We start from the raw sequence: 13,020 nt of genomic DNA, 5'->3' as shown, positions 1-13,020 counted from the left end.
GGTGAAGGGTTCGTGCCAGCTGACACTGCAGGAGGGCGAAAGACAATGAGCGAGAATTATTGCGAATAAAAGCTCCGGCGAACGAGCGAAAGACGTGCGTTTGTTTACTATCGGCGAGTGCTCGTCGCTGATTGGCTGGCGGTCGTCACGGCTACCGGTGCAGCTTTTTCGGCGCGAAACCGCATTACGCATTTCGCGCAATCAACAATTTTCAGTGATAGCACATAAAATGGCTGAAATTCGTCCGGCGGTGGTTCGGCCATAACAATCCGTCAAAATGAGACCGAAAAGATCCCAATTAATTACGAGGATGAAGAGAAATTCGCGGAAAAACGGAAAAATTCTTGGCCGCCAACCGACAATTCAAATCTTGGTTGCAAGAATTTCCCTTGTATGCACATAAATATTCATTCCAACTAAAAATCTCACAAAAAAGCAGAATTCCATCGATCCACCTGAAACTTAAAGGCCGTCGGCCGCGGGAGTGCCGTGGTCCGTGGCGGCCGCCTTCCAATCCAAAGAATTTTGGCCGCCGTGCAGTATGTACATAACCGTGCAGGACCGTGTTGTTTAGAAATCCGACAAAAATAGCAAATTGTTGGTTGCTGGTTGGAGTTGCATGAATTATACCTAACAATAGGATATTATATTCTAAAATTGACTCCAATAATCGGTCAGCGGTAAAATGTCGATTCCTATTCTTTACTCTCCTTTTTGGAAAAGCGCTTATGTATTTTTTAAGCATGGCTGCCAGCAAAGTATTTTTTAAATCGCCGAATTTCCACCCGCAAACGGTCTTAAACTGACGGCCGTGCTCTACCGAGTCAGAATCAGTTTGATTTTCGACAATCCGTTCGAAATTTTCCGAGCTCTGAGTGAAAATGTGCCGTGAAAGAATTTTCCATTTGATTAGCACGCGTTGCCATAAGAACGCACGTTAAAACAGGCCGCAGTAAAAATGTACGCATCTCATTGTCAGAACCATAATTAAGTAAATTAGACACAAGTCATTCGAATGCGAATTATGTACTTACTTTGAAGCACACTCTGGATCGTTGTGAAGATTCGTTCTTCGGAGGGTGAAAAAGTGACGGCGGCCGCGGCAGAGGCAGAATTCGCAGCCATTCGCCGACTCGCCGTTGTATGCATTGCGGTTGTAAAATTTCGCGGCAGGTGGCACTACGATACAGCTCCAGCGAATGCAGCAAGCAATGAGCACCGACCGAGCTGTCAGAGTCGGATCGGAAATCGGAAAAGTGAAAGAAGGAGAGCGAGCTGCGAGCTGCGAGCCGTGAGCCAGGTGAGCTTGTGCTTTGCTCTCGGCAGGTGAGTCGAGCCGCAGGACGCGAGCTGCCAGGGTGCTCTTTTCGTGGTGCGTGTTCAGTTCCGCCGCCGCCGCCGAATGCTTCGATTCTTGAATAGCATGTGACACCGAGGCTTCTTGAAACAACAGGTGCGTACCAATACAATTTTATTGTTTTGATTTAAATTTCGAGAGGCCGGTTCGTTGTCCTCGTGATTTGTTGAAGGACAAATGTTATTAATCGCTGATCAGTGCCGTCAGGGCGGATAATTGAGGTGGAATAGATTTTTTTTTAAATAAGTAATGCGTATTTGTGTTATTTATTTAGACGTGCGCGCGTTATTTGCAGTGTGTCGGGCGTTTTGCAGATAAGAATGAGAAGAGAATGAGAGCATGATCTCATGTTTTGCAGAGAGGCCATTGTAAAACAGGAAGGGCTTTTTATAATTTGCATTATCTGCTCCTATATCAAAGAAAGGCATCATACAGGCACACATTGAATGCAATTATTATTATTATTATTGTCTGTATGTATATTGTTAGGAAAAAATTAATTTGATCTCAATTTTAGTGTAGCACAACAGGATAAAATAATTAGAGATGTTTGCCAAAATATTTAACAGAGAAGATGACGGTGATTTCTACGCTGGGATCGAATCAATTTTCACTATATTTATACAACACTTTGAAATAATTTGAATCGGCCGTGATTACATCTCGTTAAAATAAAATAAAAAAAACTGGCTGGACCAGCTTCCATCTAGAAGTTTGTTTTACAGTTAATTTAATTTAAAACGTTTGCCACTGGGCGAGAGATTGTTTCGCAAATTTCATTTTTTTCCGTATTTCGGCTAATTTGTTGAACCCGCACAATTTGTAAAAGCATCGAGCAGCGCGGCGAGTTGAGCGAGTTGATAAGGCGCGCGAGTTCACGTAACTGCACACTCGCGCGCGCGTTTGATGCACTCACACACTCACTCACTCACTCGCTAAAATGTTGTGTTTCGTGAAAGGGGTTCTTCGTGTCCTTTGATCATAATACAACAACTTTATTTTCGGCTCACGCCGAACGCCAACTGCGCACTCGATTGCCTTCCTTCAATATAAATCGCCGAAAACTTTCTGCAAATAGACACTTCACTTTTTGCTTTCAAACTTACCTCTTCCGCACTACAATTTTTTCTAAAATTAATTAAAAAATCGAGCCCAATTTAAAAAATTAAAAATAGTATTCATAAATGTCTCGATTGTTTGACAAAGTAAACCATGTTGAAATAAACTAAGCTTTTTAGTCTAACAATGTCAATTAGAATAATTTGGATTGTTTATAAAATGGCATAGAAAGCTCTGAATTTTCCCGTTTTCTTGTGGAGCGAAGAGTCGATTTCTCCGCTTAATTTGAATTATTAAAGCACACACACACGCGGCGAGCACCCGCAGAATTTGTGTGCGCGCGGCGGCGCCTCGGAGGCAATGAAATGGAACGCGTCGAGCAATTTTGGAAAAAGCGTGTGCCGAGAGCTACGTATTCGCTGGCTGCCTGCCTCGCTGTCGGTCTAATTTTTTGCTCTTCTCTCTGGCTGGCTGGCCGGCCGGCCGGCCGGTCGGCTCAATTGGCCGAGATGAGGAGCAACGGTACAGCGACGGAGGCTGTGACTGCGCCGCGTCCTGATGACCTCTCGGCGCGTCCGCGTGCTGCACTGGCAAAACTCGAAATGCCTGCCTGCCTGCGTTTCCCCGAAACGTACAGTATACGTATGATATTAAATGCAGCCGCGCAAAAACTTGTCTCTCTCTCTCTCGCTGCAACTCACAAATCACAAATCGGCTTCTGCAAACTGCACTCGCCGCCAAACTGGAATTGTAACGCGAGAAAAATAAAATTAGATCTCTCTCTGCCGCGCTGTCCTGCCTCGAATTCAGCTTCGAGACACTCATTTAGGCCGAATCTCAATTATTGTTAAGAAAAATCTATGTAATTTGCACCAATTATTGCAAGTTTGGCCTGAAAAACGTTTAAAATGTTCTTTGAATTTTTTATAAAACCGTTAAGTCGTATTTAGAAGGAGTATATATAATGAAAAATCCCTTTCTTAAACATTTTAGAGGGTTAAGTGCTTTAGATTTTTAGAAATTCAAATTTAAAACCTGAAAACACGATTGCTTTTTTCAAATTTTGATTTTTAACCTTCGCAAATGCCAATTTTAATATTTTTAAATTTATTAGCCTCCGATTTAGATCCTAAAAATGATCAATTAATTGAAGGGGTGCAACTCGCTGGAATTTCGAATTTTTAGAGCAAATAATCGGTTTTAAAGTTAATCCAGGATGCTTAAAAACTCATGATTGTCTTGGAAAAATTATTTGTTTAATTTTATAAAATAAAATAAGACTAACCGAATTATACAAATTAAAAACCAATTGCTTTGGAAGGCAGAGTAGATATTTTGGCGGAAATTGGAAGAAGTAGCTCATTCAAATTACGTTGAATAAAAATGCGAGGCCGCGGAAATTGCAATAATGTCGGAACTTTCTTCTCCATTCTCCTTTCGCGTTGCACCCAACAATTTGATGACAGAGACACAAATTGAATGCGAGTCAAGTGCGGAATCGGAATGGCTTGCTTGCTTATACAAATTATTGTCAAAGTGAAAACGCAGCCAGCGAAAAGTGCGCGCCGAATTGCCGCTGCGCAGGATTCGTGTGTTGATTTCTTTTATGGCCTGCACGAATTTGTAATATACAAATTCTCTCCACAGGCGATTTATGCCGTAAATTGCTTTCGAATGGAAATTGAAACGTCAACCCAGTAATTCGAATAAAATAGTTGTAAAATTTACTAACCCAGCTGTGCCGTAAATTAATTTACATAAAGTTCGTGTGTCGAGCAAAAATATAAAAATATTAATTTCTGCCTTGGAAAAATTAAAAACCGTCCAGCAAGTGCGAAGAAAGTCGTTTATTTATTTTTTTATTGTTCCGCCGGCTGTTTATCACAGCGTTTGGCAGCTAGCATGAAATTTGATAAGCAAATTGCGATTTCTCTTAATTACGCGGAATCTTTCTCGTGTTGCGGAAAACGGCCGTGATCCGAATTGCGTCAGTGATAAATTTGATAAAAGCCCTCGCCGCAGCAATCTAAATATATTCCTTGTTTCTTTCGGCGTTTCGCAATCCTTCCAACGAAAAGAAAACAATGTCGCGTGTGCGCAAAAATTATTCGTTATCGAACGTGAGCAGTTTGATAATTATTAAAACCGAAAGATTGCCACACGCGCGCGCGAACTGACAATGAGATACGCGTTTTATAATATTCACGCGGCGCTGACCACGCTAATTGTCTGCCAGCCGACTTTCATTTGCGTTTGTTTGCCTTGCTCGGTTTTCGTGTTGCGTAAAACACAATCCACTTTGCCGCCGATCGCGTTTCAATTTTTTCTATCCATCGGCCGGCCGCAAGATCTGCGTGGGAGGCGCAAACTTTCCTGCTCTCTCGCTCGCGCGCGCGTTCATATCTCCAGCATCCAGCATCCAGCTCCAGCATGCGTGTGCGACATCGAGTTCAAATGAGAAAAAAACCAGTCTGCGTCTCATGTGCAGGTGTCACAAGAGCAGCGTATTATAATGTCGCTTATTGTCCTACCATTACTATTTTTCAAACTTTCTTATTGCAATAAAGTACTGAATTATCATAAAGGGGCGTAACTGGTCCATTTTCACGTTTAAATTTTCCCGCCAAAAGAATTGCATGTTAAATAATGCCTCTTGTAATTCTGCTACCGATGTTTGGTGCCTAATTTTGAAGCTAAAGAATTGATTAGTCGATTTGTAATCGCAGAAATTAATCAAAAGTCGATTAAAACCGATTTAAAAGACGGAAATCAGAAAATTCGTCGACGCTGATTGGCTGACGCAACACACGTGACAGCAGCTCCCGCGGTTGCCTGGCAACAGCTTACGTGTGCTGTGAATTGCGCGGGAGATGCAGACATGCGCGTTTTGACAGCCAATCAGCGTCGAGGATTCTTCAAGAAAAGAATTCTTGATGTTTTCAGTCTTTTCTTTCGCAATTAAATCGGTTTAATGCAAATATTCATTGTTTCAGTGGTTATAAATCAATATTCCAACTCTTTAGTTGCAATTAGACAGCAAACAATGCATCAATTCATCCCTTAGGATTCAATTGAAGAAAAAACTGCTTAAATATCAGCAATTTAACCCTTTGAAAGACATCAGGGCACTCACAATCAGGAAACACCCTAACGTGCCATTGGAAATGTCCAAAAATTCAATTTTTCATTTTTTTTTGCCAAATTGAAAAGGAAAAGCAGTGAATTAATTGGCTGAGTTGGTGTTAACACGGAGCCTAATGATAATCAATCATTGTGGTACAAAGAGAGCAGATCGCTGTCGTGCTGAGAAGACTGCGCGTCTTAATATGTTTCATTTTTTTGCGCGCGCGCTTTCCATTCTCATTTCTCATGGGTTTGTTGGGGCGCTGGATGGATGGATGGATCGGTGGATCGATGTGTAATTGCAGCAAGATCAAAGCCGCAGCGCAGCTTCTTCACTCGCTCGCTCACTCGCTCAGAGATATCGTGAGAGCAACAATTATAACTGAATCATTGATGATTGCGTTTCTTTCTCATCCGATTCATAGGCGCGAGGCACAAGAAATGAGCCCCAGTTTCACCTCGCATCTCGCATGCACGCAGACACAGAGCACAGAGCAGATCGCGCAGGTGCATCTTTCTTTCTCTGCCATCGAGCCAATTTGCCGGCCGCCGATATCAGCGTTGCTAAACAAAATTTCGCGCTCGAAATTGCCTCGTTTTTGTCGCAACAATGCCGCCTTTCTTTTTCCATCTCGCATTTGATGACACCAGCGAAAATTATGAATTCAGGCCGCGCGAAAATTGTGTCAACCTTTTTTCTTCCAGACGAATCATTTGTATATTTTGCCCCAAAATTAAAAAAAAAAATGCATTTGGTTGTGTTCACCGAGGTCCGGGTTGCGATCTGCGTTGGTTTTCCCACCGGTCAGAAGTAAAAATGGCGTTGAAATAACGAAGGCCAATCAGAAGCATCGAAAAAGAGGCGTGCCGGCCAAATAATTTCATTCCCGCGTATTTTCTTACATTTTAAATCAGCCTGATGTACCATTTAACAGTCAATTCGCCAATTACCGGGCTAATCAGCCGTTCGTGAACAAATAAAAACAAAAATATTAATTTTTCGCGCTCTACCAGACGCCATATTTGCGCGTTGCGTGAATCCTGTCCCCCGGTGTTTGTGGGTTTGTTGAAAAACCAACCAAAAACATTAAATTAAATTGATTAATTGTTCAATTTTTCCTGATCGACAAAAATAGGGAAAGAAAATGAGGCAAAAATTGGTACGAACAAAAATTATCTGGAATTTGCGGCAACATTGAAAAAAGTAAACAATTTTTTTGTTGAATATTTTCTTTACTCGAGTGCAATAAGCGTCGAGGGAATTATTTGTCCGCATTGGCTGCCTTTCAATTGTGGTTGTTGTGAGTCAGTTTTGCTCTCGAAGGTTGTACCCACGCGAAATAAGTCAAGCTCTGCTCGAGGAACATAAATAAGCTGCGAGCGCGGCAGCAAGTAAAAGTGGTCCGCTCGCTCGCTCGCTCGCTCACGAGAGGCAAAACGTCAGACGCGAACGGGCGGGCGTTTGACTCTTTTCCCTCTCTCTTTGCGCCTTCGATTTGTCCGCGCCGAAGGTGAAAATGAAAACTTGCAATCGTGACACTATCTCGGCAGACCGAATTTATCAACCCAAAAACAATGACTGCTCCTTTTCCTCATTAATCTCACTATCGCCAGGCCAATCTGGGAATTTTCGTATTATTTTTTTGTTATTTTGGTGTGGTTCGTGAAATTAAATTAGGGTTTCGCAATAGCAGTTTTTGAAATAATGCTCTATTTAGTTAAAAATTTATGGGCCAATTATTTAGAAAGTGTGCCTTCGTTATTTTTCAGTTTTTCAAATCCAGTGCAAGTGAAGTGAAAGGCCTAGCAATAGCAACGAGTGCAATTTTTCTGAAATGCTTTTTGCTGAAGGAATTATAAATTAAATTCAGTTTCATTAGCTGGCAAAACTTACTCTTAATTGCTATTTATTAAAACTAGTTAGACGTTTATCGTGGTTTTGTGATCAGGGAAATACATTGTAATTAATTAAAATCTTTAAATTTAATTCAATTTCATTACGTAACAGACCTGTTTTTTAATATTATTTATTCTTATTTTCTGTGCATTATTGACTGATTGTAAAAATTCATATTGGCTAACTAAAAACGCTAAAAATAGATATTCTTCCGTTGAAGCCCAATTCTTTATATTTATTTTGCTCAAAAATAATATAAAAACGGCAACGTGAGAGTTACAACTAATTTTTATAGCTTTTAAATTTTAAAAAATAGATTAATCTCAAAGCAAACTATTGGCATTGCAGAAATTTTTCATGTTTTAAATCTCCTCTTTCTTTGCCGTAAAAAATAAAAAATGCTCCAATTAGCGGCACTTTGCACCTCTCCTTGCCGAATTCTCCACTATGACGCAACATAATTTTTTCCTGTTAAAAACTGACAAAGTGCGCTGAGGATTTGGCGGCGTAGCTGCGCGGAAGCAGCAGAGCTCGGCATTTATTTCTCGATTTGATAACGGGATAGCAACAGCAGCCTTGCCGCATGCGACGTACGGCGGCGGCAATAAAACCCCGCGCGGCGCGAAATGGATATCGAATGGAGAGAATTAAGAGAATAATATATCACGCGGCCCTCGTCTCGCGGGTGAATCTTGAGCGAAACGGCAAGGAAATGCATGGGAATCGCCGGCAGCCTCTTCCCACGGCCACTTTCATCCATTCAACGTGCATGCAGCACGAGCCATGCACAAAAGAGCACATTTCCTTTCGTACGCACACGCAGCTTACAATTAGCTTATTATGTTTATTATGTAAAGCGAACCAGGCTCAACCTCATAATTGCAACGCACCTTGAATTATGCTCATTTTACTTTCTCGATTTGCACTCGCTGCTGTCACGACACAAACGAGTCTCCACTCGAATTACACGCTTTGACAAATAAAATTTCAAGACAAAATTTAACTCGTACTTTTTCAAAAATAATTAAACGTTTTTCTCCCTGTTGAAATTGTGATTTTTATAAGAACAATTGTTTTGTTTTCTTATTGGCAGTGTTGCAATTTGGGTGTTAGTTTTTTTCTAAATTTAACAACTATGTCACATTTCTCTTTCTGTTCCATTTTTAATGAACAATTAAATCAATTGTTGGAAGGATGCAACCAAATTAAATATTTGAACGAGTTAAATTCTGAATTTATGGCAAAATCGTGGGCTTTGTAAATTTTGATTGACATTTATCTCTCATTCGAATATTTCTGTTCTCCAAAATTATGAAGAAAAGAATGAGAAAACCAGCTCAAAAGTTTACAAAAGCATTTAATTCTTCTAGTAATCTGGCAAAATGTAAAAATTAAACAATGCAAAATGTTGTTAATCGCTTCCCTGTGAAAATCGTCTTTATTAAAGCTAAAAACCTTGAGCAAATTTAAATGCGCCCTTTTGCCAATTAAATTTAAAAGCAAATGCGAGCATGAATCCATTGTTCTTTTTACTTTAAATGAAAATGCAGCGTTCACTTAAAGCTGTAACAAGAGACGATAAATTCTCATTCTTCGCGGTGTCACGCTGCACGATTTGATTAATTTTCGTGTCCTTCAAGCCGCGCAGAGACGTCGCCAAATGCCGAAAATGCAGCCGCCGCAATTACGTTTTTTGTGCGTGCGGGAGGCTCGAGTGTCGTCATTGCACTGCACTGCTCTCTGCTCTCTACTGGGCCAATCAAGATTTCCGCGTTGCTATTTTACATTATGTGTGTGCATTAGGCCTCGCTTCCTGCCAAACTCCAGCAGAGCACAAAAGCGTGCACGCTCATTTTTTACTCACACACAGCTCGCTGACTTAAAAACCCTCATTCGCACCGATGAGTCATTCAGAAAAAATTATCACAGTTCAAGAAGAAGAAGAAAAAGAAAATAAAAATTTGATTTGATTTTAGAATGAGCGAGCGCCAGATTCCGCACCTGCGCGACATCTTCGGAGTGCCGTTCGACGGGATCGAGAGCAGTCCGCGGTCGCGGCGCCGACGGCGGCGCCACGATGACTTCCACCAGCTGGCGTCGCACTTCGACTCGATGCACGTCAACGGCGACTCGAGCGGCGGCACCACCGACCCCGACAGCGCCGTCTCCGTCGGCTCCAGCGGAGAGGACGAGGTAAAAACAATTTAAATCGCGAATGCGTCATCGTGAGGCCGGAAATATTCTCAAATTTACTGTTAAACTGGCAATTTTTTTTATTTACACAAAAAATCGGCTTAAACCGTTATGGATTTTTAGTATTTTAATTTTTCTTATTTAATCTGTAAATTAACATAGAATTTTGGCACATCAGGGTGTTTCCCGAGCACCCTGAAGGTGAAGTTTCTCATAATTTGAAAGTTCTTGACCTGGCCGTGCGATTAAAATGGCTATTTAATGGGAATTTAATGAAATCGATCGCTTGAGGGTTACCTTGACGTCAGGGTTTAATTGCTGAAGGTCTTTTCTTGCTTCAGGAGGGATTCTCAGCATATTCCGAGGGTAAAAACCAACAAATTGTGTCGTTTTTTACGTTTTTTTAGATATATATTAAAAAAATCAACTCTCGTGGAAATATTCTATCAAAAATATTCAATTTTAATTCATTCTACACCTGAAGACTGTCTTTGACGAAGTTTCTGAGCCCACCAATCGATTCCTGAGGGTCGAATTAGGCAAAATGGATATTTTTCCGTTAAAAAAGTGCAGCGCGACGTGCGAACCTTTTTTCCCGCCAAAACAATATGACTGTGAGTACTGCGCATGCGTGAGAGCTGGTTTGAGCACTTGCAGAGAGACCGCCTGCACGAATGACTCCTTTGTCACCTCTGACGCATGCGCAGTTCTCGAATTCATGTTATTTTGGCGGGAAATAAAGTTCGCACGTCGCGCCGCACTTTTTTAACGGAAAAACATCCATTTTGCCTAATTAGACCCTCAGGAATCGATTGATGGGCTCAGAAACCTCCTCACGGTCTTTAATTTTAATAAAAAATCATCTGTTTAAGGCGATGCAGCAGCAGCAGCAGGAAAAGCCGGTGAAGAGCCGCAAATCGAGCAGCAAGCGGGACAACGAGTTCGGACACCGGACGCTGTCGCAGAAGGACGTGCGGCACCTGGAGCGACACCTGTCGATGAAGAAGACGATCCGCAAGAAGATCATGCGCGACCTGCAGCAGGCGTTCGTCGAGGACCCGAGCGAGTTCAGGGTGGACCCTGAGCAGCAGGGCCGGCGCGAGGTGAACCTGATCGGCAACCTGAACTTCAACGGGCCGTCGCAGCAGTCGGACGCCAATTTCCTCGAGATTTTGCGCGACGACGACCGCGACTCGGGACACAGCAGTCCGACCAGGCAGAGCCGCAGGGACAGCAGGCAGCAGCACCTCGACGCCGCCAGGACAGACGACAACAAGCGCCAGACCAGCTTCTGGAAACGCTTCGCCTTCATGGGCAAGAGCAAGAGATGAAATCGCCCCCCGATCGCACACGTTCAAATAATAAAATGCTTCCATAATTTTTTTTTATTAATTATTTCTCGTAATTGTAGTTTTTTTAGGTAAGTAGATTCTCACGCCCTAATTGTTGACGCTTCTACGCGAGTATAGCAGGGCATGCGTTTACTTTGTCTGAAGTTGGAAGCGATTTACGAAGAGCATCGCGTTTTTTGGCGGGAAAAAACAATCAGTGACTTTCGTTGAACTGTATTTTGCCTTTTTAAGAACTTTCTACGTCTATTTAAACCCTCCAATTCATTAAAAATTAAAAAAATTAATTGTGCGACCAATAGCAGCTGCCACGCCCCTTATTAAGATTTTTGGAGCCACGCCTATAGAAATGTTTCCATCGACCGGGTTTTGAAATTAAAAAATACTATATTTTTTGGCAGATTTTTTCATGTGCGTGAAGCCGAAATGTTCGGCGTTGAAATAGCCGAAATCGACCTCCGAAGACAGGGGCGTAACCGAGGGAATGTAATTTGGCGGCGCACCACGCCCCCTATGAGCAGTGCACTCTTGCCTGCCGTGTCCGCGCTGCCATATTTTATTCCCTCGGTTACGCCCCCCTCTTCGGAGGCCGATTTCGGCTGTTTCTCGAGGGGGGCGTAACCGAGGGAGTCCATTTTTCCCAGCTAGAAAATTTAAAAACCATTCAGACTAAGTACGCGTGATCCCTCACAGGACAGACGGGGAAAAATTAATATTTCTCATTATTCGGAGAGGTGATCGCGACAGTAAAATCTTGTTGGGTGCGTCTTCTTGTTCGTGACGAAGAGCGCGTGATGTCACTCTTGTTGACCTCACAAGATGTTTTATTTCTAAAACATTCTTGCCCAGCCTGCAGATTTGAAGCCGGTTTAAGAAGCAAGAAATGACGTCACTGATGGAGTCACTCTTTTGAAAATAATAAAAATCATTGTTTTTCCCCTGGGCAGCGGTAGGTACATTTTAAACCGAACAGATTCAGTTCTAAGCTAGCTACAGAGATGTGCTTTGGACCAAAACACCTGTAAAAAATGTCCTCTGCAACTTTGCAATTTGGTTCAAGGTCGAAGGTCAAACTGATTTATTTAAATATGTGATTTTTCCGACTGGTTTGAAATGTAGCTGCGCCCTGTAATGTCCTTTGCATTAATTTCTAAGTCTTTAATGTGATACCTTTTTACTTTGGATTTCGGTTTTGATTTAAGCACAATTTTATCATTATTAGATGAAAAGAGATTTTAATTTTCTGTTAATTCATGTGCAATTTTGTTGTATGAGAACTGAAGTGTGAATGAACTATTTTTAAAATTCTGCAATTTGCTTGTTTTATTTAATTCAACCAACCCAACCCATATAATAATTTAATTATTACTCAAATCTAACGACTGGCGTAGCTCCTTTAACGATCGCTCTCCGTGGAAAATTAAAGCCTTGATTGTTTCCTGGAAAAACATAATTTTCAGTCAAAATTGAAGCAATTAACAGCCAATAATAAATACATACCTCGTCCGTCTGGCTTTTGTGCTTTTTGAAATCAGTGCGCGCCCAGTCTAAAAGATCAGTCCGACTTTTTTCATCTGGCACCCGCTGAATCGCTTTCAAAGTGTCTCTGTACAGCTTTAAAACTTGTTTTCTGGTCATAAACTATAGAAAAAAGCAACATTTAAATTGGTTCAAGCAAATTTCTCGCCGACAACACCAACCTGTTTCAATGACAGCACGCTGCCCGTGGGAAATCGACCCATTTTTTCTAATTATTCACTTGCCAAGCCCCATTTTTGGTAAATTAATTTAAAAACCTGATGTTTAAGGGATATAAATCAGGTGATCCTTCCTTCCTTCCAAAATCAAAACAAACATTTGAACTGGGACAGGAGTCGCCAGAGCGCCATGTTTGTTCCCTTTACGCGCGAATTTCAAACTATAGTGAAAGTTCCTTCGACTTGTGGCACCAAAGATTTTGGTATTATAAAAAATACTGGAATTTTCGGCCGATTTTTTGTGTTCAGCGTCAAAACAGCCGAAAAGGAGGGCGTAACCAGGGG

General features: G+C 41.7%; 2 protein-coding genes across 2 annotated transcripts; one reads left to right on the top strand and one right to left on the bottom strand.

Moving 5' to 3' along the window:
* Positions 1 to 1,267: 1,267 nt before the first annotated feature.
* LOC135946209 (uncharacterized) lies at positions 1,268 to 12,291 on the top strand. Its single transcript, XM_065494330.1, has 3 exons — positions 1,268 to 1,453; positions 9,413 to 9,629; positions 10,502 to 12,291. The coding sequence occupies exons 2-3, from the start codon at positions 9,414 to 9,416 to the stop codon at positions 10,958 to 10,960; spliced, it is 675 nt and encodes a 224-aa protein (XP_065350402.1). The 5' UTR covers positions 1,268 to 1,453; position 9,413; the 3' UTR covers positions 10,961 to 12,291.
* On the bottom strand, positions 11,688 to 12,996 carry LOC135946211 (LYR motif-containing protein 2). Its single transcript, XM_065494332.1, has 4 exons — positions 12,679 to 12,996; positions 12,479 to 12,619; positions 12,348 to 12,417; positions 11,688 to 11,828 (listed from the first exon to the last, which is right to left on the bottom strand). The coding sequence occupies exons 1-4, from the start codon at positions 12,718 to 12,720 to the stop codon at positions 11,809 to 11,811; spliced, it is 273 nt and encodes a 90-aa protein (XP_065350404.1). The 5' UTR covers positions 12,721 to 12,996; the 3' UTR covers positions 11,688 to 11,808.
* Between the last annotated feature and the right edge of the window lie 24 nt (positions 12,997 to 13,020).

This window comes from Cloeon dipterum, chromosome X (genome assembly GCF_949628265.1).
Source record: "Cloeon dipterum chromosome X, ieCloDipt1.1, whole genome shotgun sequence".
Classification (NCBI taxonomy): Eukaryota; Metazoa; Arthropoda; class Insecta; order Ephemeroptera; family Baetidae; genus Cloeon; species Cloeon dipterum.
This window is presented reverse-complemented; position numbering and strand designations above follow the sequence as displayed.